The sequence below is a fragment of the Chenopodium quinoa genome, unplaced genomic scaffold (genome assembly GCF_001683475.1).
Source record: "Chenopodium quinoa cultivar QQ74 unplaced genomic scaffold, ASM168347v1, whole genome shotgun sequence".
Lineage (NCBI taxonomy): Eukaryota > Viridiplantae > Streptophyta > Magnoliopsida > Caryophyllales > Amaranthaceae > Chenopodium > Chenopodium quinoa.
The window spans coordinates 1,488,215-1,501,291 of record NW_018745323.1 but is presented as its reverse complement, the minus strand read 5'-3'; the positions used below and the strand labels follow the sequence as shown (position 1 = coordinate 1,501,291).

At 40.6% G+C, this 13,077-nt stretch overlaps 2 protein-coding genes across 2 annotated transcripts; both read left to right on the top strand.

Moving 5' to 3' along the window:
- The first annotated feature begins 8,716 nt into the window (after positions 1–8,716).
- LOC110712389 (photosystem II core complex proteins psbY, chloroplastic-like) lies at positions 8,717–9,568 on the top strand. The gene has a single exon (XM_021890848.1). The coding sequence runs from the start codon at positions 8,841–8,843 to the stop codon at positions 9,399–9,401; it is 561 nt and encodes a 186-aa protein (XP_021746540.1). The 5' UTR covers positions 8,717–8,840; the 3' UTR covers positions 9,402–9,568.
- Positions 9,569–9,809: 241 nt separating this feature from the next.
- Positions 9,810–13,072, top strand: LOC110712486 (protein FAR1-RELATED SEQUENCE 5-like). The gene is made up of 2 exons (XM_021890951.1): positions 9,810–9,813; positions 12,243–13,072. The coding sequence occupies exons 1-2, from the start codon at positions 9,810–9,812 to the stop codon at positions 13,070–13,072; spliced, it is 834 nt and encodes a 277-aa protein (XP_021746643.1).
- The last annotated feature ends 5 nt before the right edge of the window (positions 13,073–13,077 follow it).

The window sequence follows — 13,077 nt, the reverse complement described above, 5'->3', positions numbered from 1 at the left end:
GAGACGGTGTTCAGCTTCCGGTCTATTTCATTAGCCATGTCTTAAAAAATGCTGAGCTCCGGTACCCCATGGTAGAAAAATTTGGCCTTGCCCTGTATACGGCTTTCAAGAAATTGAAGCCATACTTCCTGGCTCATCCGGTGGTAATCTACACCGACCAGCCCCTCAAGCGGCCAATGTCTACCCTGGAGTCATCCAGAAGAATGTTGAAATGGGCTATTGAAATGCAAAGTCTTGAAATCACTTTTGAACCTAGGAAAGCAGTGAAAGGTCAGGCGTTTGCCGACTTCATTGTTGAAATGACCCGACCGGTGCAACCGGAAAATCTTGACCGAGTTTGGAAAGTGTATGTAGACGGAAGCTCAACAAAGAACGGCTGTAGTGCAGGAATTATATATGAGTCCCCAGAGGGGGACAAATTTGAATATGCACTACGGTTTAAGTTTCAAGCCTCAAATAATGAGGCAAAATATGAAGCCCTGCTAGCTGGAATCCGCATGTGTAAGGCGGCAGGGGCAATGAAGATTGACGCCTATTCTGATTCACAGTTGGTCGTTAGCCAGTATGAGGGAGCATATGAGGCAACTCATCCGGCTATGATCAAATATCTCCAGGCAGTCAAGGAAGAGACTAGGGCACTTGAGGAATTCCGTCTAAATCAAGTGCCCAGGTCAGATAACAACCAAGCGGATGCCTTGTCCAAATTAGCTTCATCCGCCTGCTGTGATACTCCTCGGTCTGTTTTTTGGAAAGTTCTTGAAAAAAGAAGCATACATGAAGAGCCCATTGGAACCTTAGACCGAGGCTCCACTTGGATGGATGCCATCCGGGCTTACCTTTCAGACGGCACGCTCCCTGATTCACCACAGGAAGAAGCCGTCCTGAAAAAGCGAGCCGCAAGCTTCGAGTTGAAAAATGGAGAACTCTTCAAAGCGGGATTTCTTAAACCCCTGTTGAAGTGTGTCACCCCAGAAAAGGGGAAGGAAGTTCTCGAAGACTTACACTCGGGATTCTGCGCCTCTCATATAGGCGGCATGTCCCTAGCCGTCAGAGCCAGACGACATTACTTTTGGCCCACTCTTGAGGCAGACGCCAAAGAGTTGGTGAAGAAATGTGACAAGTGCTAAAAATTTTGCAAACTTATTCACCGACCGGCTACTGATCTGACGGCCATCCACAGCCCAATCCCGTTTGCAAAATGGGGAATGGACATTCTAGGTCCTTACAAGCCTGATCCAGGCGGAAAGCCGCTACATCTTGGTGGCTGTGGATTACTTCACCAAGTGGGTGGAGGCTGAGGCGGTCAAAAACATCAAAACCTCAGACGTAATTTCCTTCATTTGGAAGAACATTATCACCTGGTACGGGGTACCTATGTCTATGGTGTTTGATAATGGTCCTCAGTTTGAGACGCCTCAGCTAAAAACTTGGTTGGGAGATCAGGGGATCTCAAGCTATTTTGCATCTGTTGGCCGGCCCCAAGCAAACGGCCAAGTTGAAGCCTTCAACAAACTTATCTCAGACGGCATTAAAAAGAAAATAGAAAGAGCCGGTGGCTTATGGGCAGAAGAATTAATCCATTTCCTATGGGCCATCCGGACAACTGCGAAGGGGGCAACCGGTGAAACCCCATTTCTCATGGTATACGGTGCTGAAGCCGTTTTGCCTATTGAGCATTATGAGCCGACTCTCAGAGTTTTGCTCTATAATGAAGAGGCAAATTGGGAGGCCATGCAGCTGGCATTGGACTCCCTCCCGGAGCGTAGGGGCAATGTTGTCCTGCGCCATGAGATATACCGTCTGAGAATGACGAGAACCTACAACAAAAAAGTACACAAGCGTCCTTTGAAAGTTGACGACTTAGTGTTACGAAAAATGGAGGCAACCGGTAGGGCCAATGAGCTGGGAAAGCTAACTCCAAATTGGGAAGGCCCCTACCGGATCTATGAAGAAGTAAGGGATGGCACCTACCGCCTGGAAACTCCAGAAGGCAGGCGCCTGCCTAGAACTTGGAATGTAGACAATCTAAAAAAGTACTACTTCTGAGAATGTAAACTTTTTGTAAACAGTGAGTCAATTAATGAAGATTCAGACTTTGTTTGCAAAATTGAGTTATCGTTTGATTATCCATCCGGGTAATATCCAGGCGGATTCCCCATTTACCTAACTGAGTTAGACACTTAGTGAAGGTTACATTTGTTTATCCGCCTGGGTAATACTCGGATCTCTTGTTTATTTAAGTTTAATACTTTGTTTATTCAAGTGCCTGATTATCCGCCTGGGTAATACTCAGACGGATTCTCTATTCATCTAACTAAGTTTGATACTTAGTATGATCAAATATTTTCCAGTCCGTCTGGGTAATACCCAGACAGACTCGTTTGCTTAAAAAACTAAGTTCAATACTTAGTGTAAATTCAATACTCTGACTAAAAACTAAGCGCAAAAACGTTTAGTGGCTATACAATCGGTCTCAAACAAGGCCAGAGGCCAAAATGGCCGGATGGTTGCTCATTTTATAAAATCGCCTGTCCCAACATGGACAAAGGCGTCCGGCGACACCCCTCCGGGTGCAATCGTCGCAGAGAACGGACTATTTGTCGGTTCTACCCATGCAGACGACAAAAATTGAACGACCAAATTGGTCAACTCATAGCCATCTGACCAAGATAACCTAGGAAGAACGAATAAGTTTCTAGATACCGGATGCCCATAGGCATCAGTCGGTCATTGATAGAGATTCTTGGGTTATTTATTCCAAAGTTGCACTCACTTCCCCTATTGGGGCAAAGGATTGTGTAATGGCTACGCGTTAACCTCAGACGGAATATAACCGTCTGGGTAAGAAGCTCGAAGCACCCGCTTTTATGGCCGGCTGTGCACTTGGTTTGGGGCAATCACCATTGTGATTGATTGGCCTAAAAACACTCCATACTTCTCATGGTATCAAGTGTTTTCAAGCCAATCAATCAGCCTGACATAAAACCAACCACACAGCCGCCCAGGGGCAAGAGCACCCGGATTGCAAATTGTCGCATGCTTTTTTAAGTTAGGCAAAATACTATAGAATTGCAAACAGAGGAATAAAAATTCAAATCGAAAAAACTCAAGACGTATATAAAATCCGACTGAGTCGGAATACTTCATTCATATAAAATGGCACAAAGGCCAGAATAATTGTTAACCGGACACATCCGGTGAAGAAAGAAAGTGGAAATGTTAATCCAACCCCATGGTTGGTAAAAAGATAAAACAAAACACGGCATGCAAGCCGGTAAACAATATTGATTGGCATATTGCCGCAGAAAGGTGGGAGGCTCGCCTAAGGCTGAGGCGGAGTCTTCTCCGGCTGAGTTTGGCTGGCTTGGCCCTCTTGATGATCATCCGTCGGCTCCTCATCATCCGAGACTTCATATCCCTGCTCAGCAGCCCAGTCTTGAAAGCGAGGCGGAGGAGCATCACCCAGTTGTTGGGCATCATACACCTCAGTGGCATAATCATACCTCAGCTTATAGACCTCAAAGTCTATTTCTGGGTAGAGGAGGCCCCAGGTGATCTTCAGCCGGGCCAAGTTGTCCCGCTCATTCTCCTCGGTCAGCCGGGTTTGCTCCTTGGCCAGCTCATTCGCCTGCTTGTTGCGCAGGGTCATGAGCTCGATCTTCAGGCGGTCATTGTCAGTCCGGAGTTGGGCATTCTCTTTGTCAGCATCCTCTAATGCCTTGAGATCAGACTTGGCATCCTTCAGCTGCTTGTCAAGGTCATTAACCCGGCTGTTAGCTTCATCGTTTGCAGCCGTTAAACTTCGGATCAGCTCCTCCTGTTTCAACTCTACTGCTTTAATCTTTAAATTACACATATAATCAGAATGTTCAGCAAAGTTGAGGTTTTCTAGGGCCCTCCGTTTGGCGTCATTTACCTCTTCCTGTTTCCGCCTAAAGGGGCCCCGGAGACTGTCCACTCTCACCATGGCATGAATCAATAACAGCCGGTTTATGAGTTACTTAGTCATAATAAAGATTAAAGACATCAAGGTAGAGGAATCATGTACCTCAGCCAGAGAGCCCATTATCCGGTCAAAGTCCACGACCTGCAGATCAGGTATGGAGGCCTTCTCAGATCGGGTGAGGGTCCTCACCATCCGCTTCGCGAAGCCGAAGAGATCCGACGGGTTAGGAAGCAGATCTGCATCAAAAGTAGGTCTTTGTGAGATAGAAGCAGCGTAACTGGCATTCATCCGTTGCCGGCTGCTGGCTGACCCTTTTGAAGAATCAACCTTAGTCTTAATTCTCATAAAATTAAGTGGCCAAGGTATTTCAATTTGTTTCTTACCGTGAACTTCCGGATGGGTCTCCGGCTTGTCCTCACCCCCAGCGGTTGCCGCACCGCCTGCAACCTTAGGTGGCTCGCCACCCTTCGAAGCCGTAGAGGCCTCCGGCGCTTTCTGCTGTTCTGAGCTTTCACTCGGTTTCTTCAGAACAGCAGGGGATTTGCCCCCAGTTGTTGGACGACCAGATTGGGCAGAACTTTGCTTCTGGGGGGGATCTTTCCTTGCGGCTTTGGCAGCCGGAGCCTTCTCCAGATCATCTCCCTGCCTCTTGAGAAGCTTGGAGAATCGAGGGATTCTCTTGGCGGACTCCTGAGAAAGAAGCAAAATATAAGTATACCCAACCGGTATGTTTAAAAAAAAATGCAAACATAAAGTCAGGCGGTCTTACCCTGCCTTTCTTCGTAGCCTTGACGGCTGCCTTTTTGACAAGGGTCGCCTCCTTGCGCAGTAGCGCCGCAGATTTAGCAGGAGTCTTATCCTGGTCAACCATCCTCAGGGCTTCTTCTGCAAAAACAAGAATGTCAAGTTAGAAAGAATTAAGGCAAGTTTGCAATAAAAATAAAATGACAATCATTCCGGATGAGAAGTATTCTACCCCTGGAAAACATCGTACTCAGTCCGCAGGCGGACAAGAAGCACTCATCTTTGAAGAAGTCCGGATGGGGGATCCATTTCTTGGGAACTATGATGTGAGTCCCATCCCCCATGGGCTCAGTTGTTGTCTCAAAAAATCCCGGCTTCATGATTTGCTCCCGGGCTTTAGTAGATAGTTCCGGGAGAGGGCATTTACGTCCAAGAAGAGCCGGCTCAGCGTTGTACCGGCGTAGTGTCCGGTTGTGTCTTAGGGTTGGAGAGGAAATCAAATAGAACTTGTCCTTCCACCCGGACCACTTGGACACTTTGTCCAAAGTCATTAGATATTGGGGCAGGGTAGTCAGCGTATACCATGCCCCATGGCCGCCTGGAGCCTTGCTCAAGTAGTGCATATGAGCGAAGGCAGAGAAGCTGGGGTTCAAGTTTTGGAACTCGCAGGCGGCAATGTAACTTAATATGTTCACCCACGAATTAGGGGTGAGCTGCCAAACCCCCAGATCATACCCCTTGAGGATTTTCCTAATCCCGGGGTGGAGGGGGAACTGGAGGCCGACTTCTATTACCGCCTCATAGAAGATGAATTAGTCATCTGCATGGTCAATGTCATCCCCCCAGGCCATCACAGCATCAGGCGGAGGGACAATAACTTCCCAACCCTTTCCAAATGGATGTTTCTCTTTAAAAGCCCTGAACCCGCTATTAAGAAGGGCAATATTACTCGGAAGCATCCGGGTTCTTTTGGGGTTGGGATGGTCAGCAACTTTGGGCGGCTGCTGATAGTCAGCCGCAAAATCTCCTTGGTTAGAGCCGGAGGATTCCGCTCTTGATCCCTGGCCGGCTTCAGCGTCGCCGGCTTCATTTGAGGAGGCGGCTCCTTCGCCGTCCACCTCTCTTACTCCCGAGCTCCCGGAGGTAGAGGGAGCCTCCTCGTCAGATCCGCTCTCCTCCAAATTCCTCGGATCCCCTTCCGGCAAAACCTCATCGGCAGGCACTCTCATGGTGCGCCGGCTCTTAGACCGCCTGGCCGTTTGTTTCGTTCTGGCCATTGTGTCCTGCACAGACACAGAGAGGGAGGAATTCGGAGATGAGCATATTGGTTCCGACAGTCCAGAAGAGGCACCCCCTGTTCTAGACTCAGCCGTTCCTGGGGATCGGCTGAGTGTCCTAGGCAGTGCCGAGTGGGTGGATTGGGAACTCATTTATGTTCTATTAAGAAAGCCGGGTATACAGGCGAAAAACGGTATGCAAATTGAAAGGGAGAAAAGCTAAAATGGTACAGGCGGTTACCTTGCTTTAACTCTGGAAAATCTGAAAACCGCTACAGCCGGTGAGCCGGGTGATGAACTTCTAGCACTCGGAAGCTTGAAACTTGTTGTTATGCAGGCGGGATCAGAGAAAATTCTCTCTCTAGAAATCTCTCTTTTTCTCTCTCTAAAAGGTTAATATGAATGTTAAGAGTGAAAAGGAGGGGGGTAACTTTCTATTTATAGAAAGTAAAAGTGGGGGGAAATTTTGATTTGAAATTCAAAATTTTACCCGTTACTGTTCACCTATGAAAGGTGGACACGTGTCACAGGCCCCAAGTGACATGCACGTGCGACCTGTGAGGGGCAAATGTTTAGGGTATTTTTACCCTAGACACGTGGACCAATGAGAGGTCGCCACGTGTCAAGGTCAGGATGGCTCATGTGGCTCAACATCCTCTTGACACTTGGTGCCCTCAGATATGTTTCTGAATTGGCAGCTTTCAATAGGCCCAAACTCCTAGGAGCGCCGTAAAACGGCGCAGCCCACTAAAATCTAGGTCAAGTGACCTAGATAGGGGCGCATTTTCCAACGACCCTATAAATAGGGAGATATTTCCCCACCTTGAGGGGGACATTGAATCATTAATTACACCCTTATTCTCTTACATCAGAGAAAGACCTGAGCTTGGAATCCGAGCAGATACCCACCTAAATTTTCGTTCTCTCTATTCTGTTTCAAGTTACTGACTTGTGCGTCGGAGGCGGAGCACCATCCAACCGGTGTCTCCGTTTGTTTTGCAAGTACAGCTCACTGCGGATCAGTCTTCGCGTTGTAACTCTCCCAAGGGACAAAAACACCCAAAACAAAAACCCATACCACAATGGTTTCATTCCTGATTCCAACCCAATACCAGTTTGCGAACCAAACGCCCCCTTAATTACCTCATGGCCTCATAAAAAGTATGAAACAAACAAACAAATTCTCAAAATTTCTTATGCACATGGACATGGTACAAATTGAATCCGCAATTGAAGGATAGTGTGATGTATGAAACTTTATTTGATTTGTGGATATTATATATACAACATATAAATATTTTGGATATAGTTAGGGGTGAAAGTTCGGTTTGCGGTTTGGATTATAGCCAAAACCAAATTCAATCTGAATTAATTTGGTTTCGAAAATCTCAATCCGAATCCAAACCGAATTAAGATTCGATCCAATCTAATCCAAACCGAATTAATTCGGTTTTTCAAATTAGAATCCAATCCAAACCGAAATTTGTTCTCTTCTTCTTTAACATCCAAACTCGAAACTTGAACTTCACCCATAAAATTCCTACAATCATTTCATGTTAACTACATTCTTTGTGAGGGAGTAAGACATTGAGAAAAGAGAATTGAGAATTAGTTTTTTTTTTTTTTTTAAAAAAAAGCTTATATATGAAAGGGGAAAGTGGTTAGATAATTTGAAAAAGAAATAAGATATTGAAAAAGGAGAATTGAGAATTAGTTTATTTATTTATTTTTATTTATTTATTTTTTTAAAAAAAAGCTTATATATGAAACGGGAAAGTGGTTAGATAATTTGAAAAAGAAAATGGGCTTAAAGTATTGGGCCAAAATTCGGTTTGTGATTCGGTTTTCGGTTTTTTAAACCCCAAACCGTATCCAATTCGTAATCTAAATTTTTTTAATTTTTCCAATCCGATCCGATTCGAATAAAAAAAAAAATCCAAATCAAATTAGTAATTCGGTTTGATTTGCAGTTCGGTTCGATTTAATCCGAATTACTTTCACCCCTAGATATAGTATGTAAAATTGTACATGCAATGAGAGTGCATTACCACAAATTATGCGAAGTACTACCCGGTGTTCAAGAATGAGATGAGCTGATTAGATAGAGCAATCAAAGTAAAAATCATCAATCATTGCTTTGAAAAAAGTCATATACTTAAGTTATTACATTACAACAACTAATAAAATTAATGACTTAGGGAATTATTTTATCTTAACTATTTTCATTTACCAACTTCTTATAATAATCATTCTTTAATTACACATAAATTGGCAAAGGGGTATATGCTCAAAGTTTTATATCTTTAAAACTTTAAGACACATATCTCACATTAAAACACTTTTAACAAAAAATCACTATTTTTAAAATATCACAGTACTAAAGACTAGTTTTAATTTACTGAATTGAGTTGTTTATGAAGAAATTAGGAATTATATTGAATTGAATTGAATTGAACTGAATTAAACTGAGCTGAAATGAAATTAAACTCAAGTAAACAGGTACTAATTCATAATCTTCTAGATGTCGACAACTTGCTTAGAAAAAACCAAATGTGACTCAACAAAAGTAAAGAAGAAAAAAAACATTTGAAAACGGGAGAAAAAATAGAACCAAAGAAAAACTTGATATTTGAAGCAAAGTTGATAAGAAACTAGTGGTGGGTCATAAAACAAGAGGTCTAAAATTCAACCAACACAATCTTAGAGATAAGAGAAGAATCTAGAAACCCCATTTCTATTGGTTCATTCTCCTTCTTCCTTACTTCACTCCTATATCCCTTATTTCCTCTTCACAAACTCCTCACCTTCCTTTTTCTTTCAACTTCATCAAATTACTAGTGTTTCATTTTCTTTCTCCTAAACCCCTAAAAAAAATGGCAGCTACAATGGCAACTACTACAATGGCAGCACTCAATGCAAAATCCTTGACTCTTAGCAACAAGTCAACAATTCCATCATCTACAACAAAGCTCATTTCAAAGCCCATTTCTCTCCCAAAATTACCCACCACCGGCCCAAGCCCAATAATCACGGCCCCAGCAATCGCCGGAGCAATCTTCGCCACATTGGGCTCAGTGGACCCAGCATTTGCGGCCCAACAACTAGCCGACATCGCCGAGGGAAGTGACAACCGTGGGCTGGCCCTATTGCTGCCGATTGTACCAGCTATTGGGTGGGTCCTGTTCAACATATTGCAGCCTGCTTTGAATCAGATTAACAAAATGAGGAATGAGAAGGCTGTTATTGTTGGGCTTGGGCTTGGGCTTAGTGGGCTTTTGTTGGCAACACCAGAGGCCCAAGCAGCAAGTGAGAGTGCTGGGAGTGATAATAGAGGGACACTGTTGTTGTTAGTGGTGTTGCCTGCAATTGGTTGGGTGCTTTTCAATATTTTGCAGCCTGCTTTGAACCAACTTAATAAGATGAGGTCTCAATAAAAAAAAAAGTTTAGCTTTATTAATGTTAATTAAATAAAAAAAAATTGTGTTATTATTGTTATTATAATATTTTTGTTTTTTTTTTTGGGGTGATTGTGCTAGGAAATTACTTGTAATATTCTGTTTAATTTCTGGCACTGTAATGTTAATTAACCCTTTTTCTATCATTTTCTCTAATTTATTTTTTTCTTGCAAATTACCTCCTTTTTAAGGGTAATTGGATTTTAGATTATTATGGTGTGGGGTATAATTGATCAAGCTAGGCTTAACCTTTTCAAATTAATAAGCCGTCTTGTCAACTTACCTCACTTGTGACTCGTGAGAATTGAACCCTTCTAAATTGAGTTTGCCTCACCCGATTATTTTACTACATTTGGATCTGACTCGGATTGTACACCTTGGTTTATAATGGGTGAGTCTCTCATCAAGAGTATTTTAAGTGAGTGAAGTTCGAACTCAATACCTCACTTAAGCAACAACTGCTTACCACTTGAGCCAACTTTGTTAGTGAACCGTACTAAATTGATAAGTAGCCTTGTCGATTGAATCCTAGAGCCTGTTCTCTTACGTTGAAATTCAGTTTAGTTCAACTCAGTTCAGTTCAGTTCAGCTCAATTCAGTTCAATTTAGTTCAGTTCAATTCCTAATTTCCTTCTCTTATAAAATATTCATTTCAGTTCAGCTGTTCAGTTCAACTGAGTTCAGTCAATTAGAACAAGCTCCTAGTTGTGGTTCATGAGAATTGAAGCTTTCTATTTTCCCTTTGAAGTCTAATGTGCCAATGTGGGGTGGATCATAAAGGGATCTATGCATGCAAGTCCAAATTTGATGAATGCTTGTTTATTTGAGTATTTTTTTTCTTGGGAAAAACAGTTGCAAATTATTTTTTTATATGGCACAAAAGCATTATAGAAAATTTGAAATTGATTGTAAGACTTGTTAAAATGTTACATACATTGATACATACTACAAGTCTACAACAATTGTTATTGCATATCAAATATAAAGAAAACAAAATGGCAAACGGGAGTTTTAAGGGAATAAATTAATTGTCGATGAATTGCAATGTTTTAATCTATTGAGAGTGTGACAGTTGAGTCTAAGATAGATTATTTGAATTTTCCCATTAATATTATATAGAATTTGTATGATTGCAAACTTTTTTCCTAACAAGTAATTTACATAATGGATTTCATTCGTTGATGAAGTTTGTACATAGATAGCTATGTGCGTTCACAAACAAGTACACTAGTACATCTACAAGTAAAATGCCAAAAATGGTGCTTGAGAATGCATGCATCAACGCTTGAGATACACGAGCAATATATGTTTACTCATCTTCGTGCACACAAGCACACGAAAGTCCCTGGATGCATGTTTACTCATTTTTCCTGCACACAAGCACACGAGTACACGACAGTCCCGGGATGTTTACTCATCTTCGTGCACACAAGCACACGAAAGTCCCTATTAGGTGAATGATCGATCGTAGCATCCCTCGAGTTCACCAAATAAGAACACAATTTTGAAGGCATTTTCAGGTTTTAGTATAGATTGAGTCAAGTTCTTGGTTCATTTAAACTCCGTGAGTAATTTCTTCCCTAATAGAGGTACTGCACATATTTCCTAAACCTAGAGGTAGGTGCACTTGCTCAAAACGCAGGAGAACCAATGTGAAACGCAACGTCTATTTAGTGTTCTCTAATGTCTTTCTTCCCGCTCACGTTTTTTAGTTTCCTTTTTAAAAAAATTTGGTTTCTTCTTTTCCAATTCTCTCTCTTCTCCTATATTTCCTAATTCTCATCAAAGTTTTCCATAAAAAATTTTATTACTATAGTTTGTTCTCTATTTTTTTCTGGAAAAATTATTCTATGTTTTTTCTCCTTCTTTAATTGCTTTTTTCTCTGTTTTTTCTGGAAAAATTATCCTCTGTTTTGCGATTGCATCTGTTTCGATTGGATAAATATGGAATTGGTTGTTCTCAACGAAGACATCGTCAATGCAGATTAGTTGCTTGATTTTGCGATTTGTAATTAGATTTTTTTTTTGTTAGTTTCAATTGTAATTGTGTTTTGTATGATTTTAGGTTAGCTACGATTAGTTTCGATTGATTAGTTATTCAATTTCATCTGATTTTTGGTTATGTTCGATCAATTTGATGTATTATGTATAAATTTTGATTTCTTATGAGCTGATTAATCAATTTTGATTGATTAGGTTTTATACGGTTTTCTTAATTATTATGAATTGAATTTTATATGATTTTCTGCATTTTTTCAATCAATTTTACGTATATATTTTTATGGTTTATATTAATTTTATAGATTATGTCTTGATTTACTGAAATTGATCGTATAATTTTGATGAATGTGATATTTTTGATGAATTAATAATAAAATCAATTGATTTTTGTTCGTATAATTATGTCTTGATTTTGCGCTAATCTTGATTTTTGTGTGATTACTGTGATTAATTGTTTCTTATTGCGTGCTGCAATTGTTTGTTGTTACGATTTTCGTAATTTATAATTTATTCTGAATATTGTCTCTTAACTAATGAACATTACATTTATAATTATGAAGCTATGAACATTGTTTATTACACATTAACTTTTATTCTTAAATAATGAACACTACATTTAAAAATTATGAACTTATAAACATTGTTTATTAAATAATGAACATTGTCTATTAAATGATGATAATTGAGTCTTAAATAATGAACATTACATTTGATATTGAATATTTTATTTGTATTCTTTTAGGTGTCTAATGAATATTCTTTACATTTTTATGAATTTACTTATTATACATTATGAACATTTAGTGTTATTTATTTCAGATACTGTAGTTGAAACTATATACACAGAAGCTAAAGAATCTGAATTAATGAAGAAAACAGTAACTAGTGATGATGAAGCATATAATTTGTACAATGATTATGCTTTTAAGATTGGTTTTAGTATAAGGAAGGGAAATGTAAGAACAGTTGGTAAGACATCTGTTTGGCGAAGTAGGAGATATGTATGTTCACGTGCTAGTTTGAAGAATGACTCTAAGAGGCATGTGAGGAAGTTTGAGAAGTTAGATTTTCGTACAAATTGTGGCGCTTTTGTGGAGTTTATTATTGATCTAGGTGTATGGACTGTTGTGGATCATCAGATGGAACATAATCATCCTTTTATACCAATTGACAAAAGACATTTGTTAAGGTCTCAAAGAAATGTGAATAAAGAGCAATTGAAATACATAAGTGTAATGAAGGCAAGTGGTGTTAGGGTAACTGATTCACTACGTCTTTTGTCCAAAGAAGTTGGTGGTTCGCTGAATCTTGGGTGTACTCGAAAGGATATATACAATGCTTTGACTACTGAAAAGGCCAATAGACTTGATGGCTCGGATTGTAATCAATTGATCAAGTATTTTGCTCAAAGGCAAGCAAAGGAAGCTGATTTCTATTATGAGTTTGAGGTAGATGAAGGAAATTCCCTTACTTGTGTTTTTTGGAGAGATGGAAGAATGAAAAGGGATTATGAACACTTTGGTGATTTGATGGTTTTTGACACTACTTATAGAACAAACAAGTATGGCATGATATGTGCCCCTTTTGTTGGTATGAATCACCATTGTAACAATGTCATGTTTGGGATGGGATTTGTTCTAGATGAGTAAACAAG

What these genes read in the sequence shown, in the direction of transcription:
- LOC110712389 (XM_021890848.1), top strand. Translation starts at nt 8,841, where the DNA reads ATGGCAGCTACAATGGCAACTACTACAATGGCAGCACTCAATGCAAAA.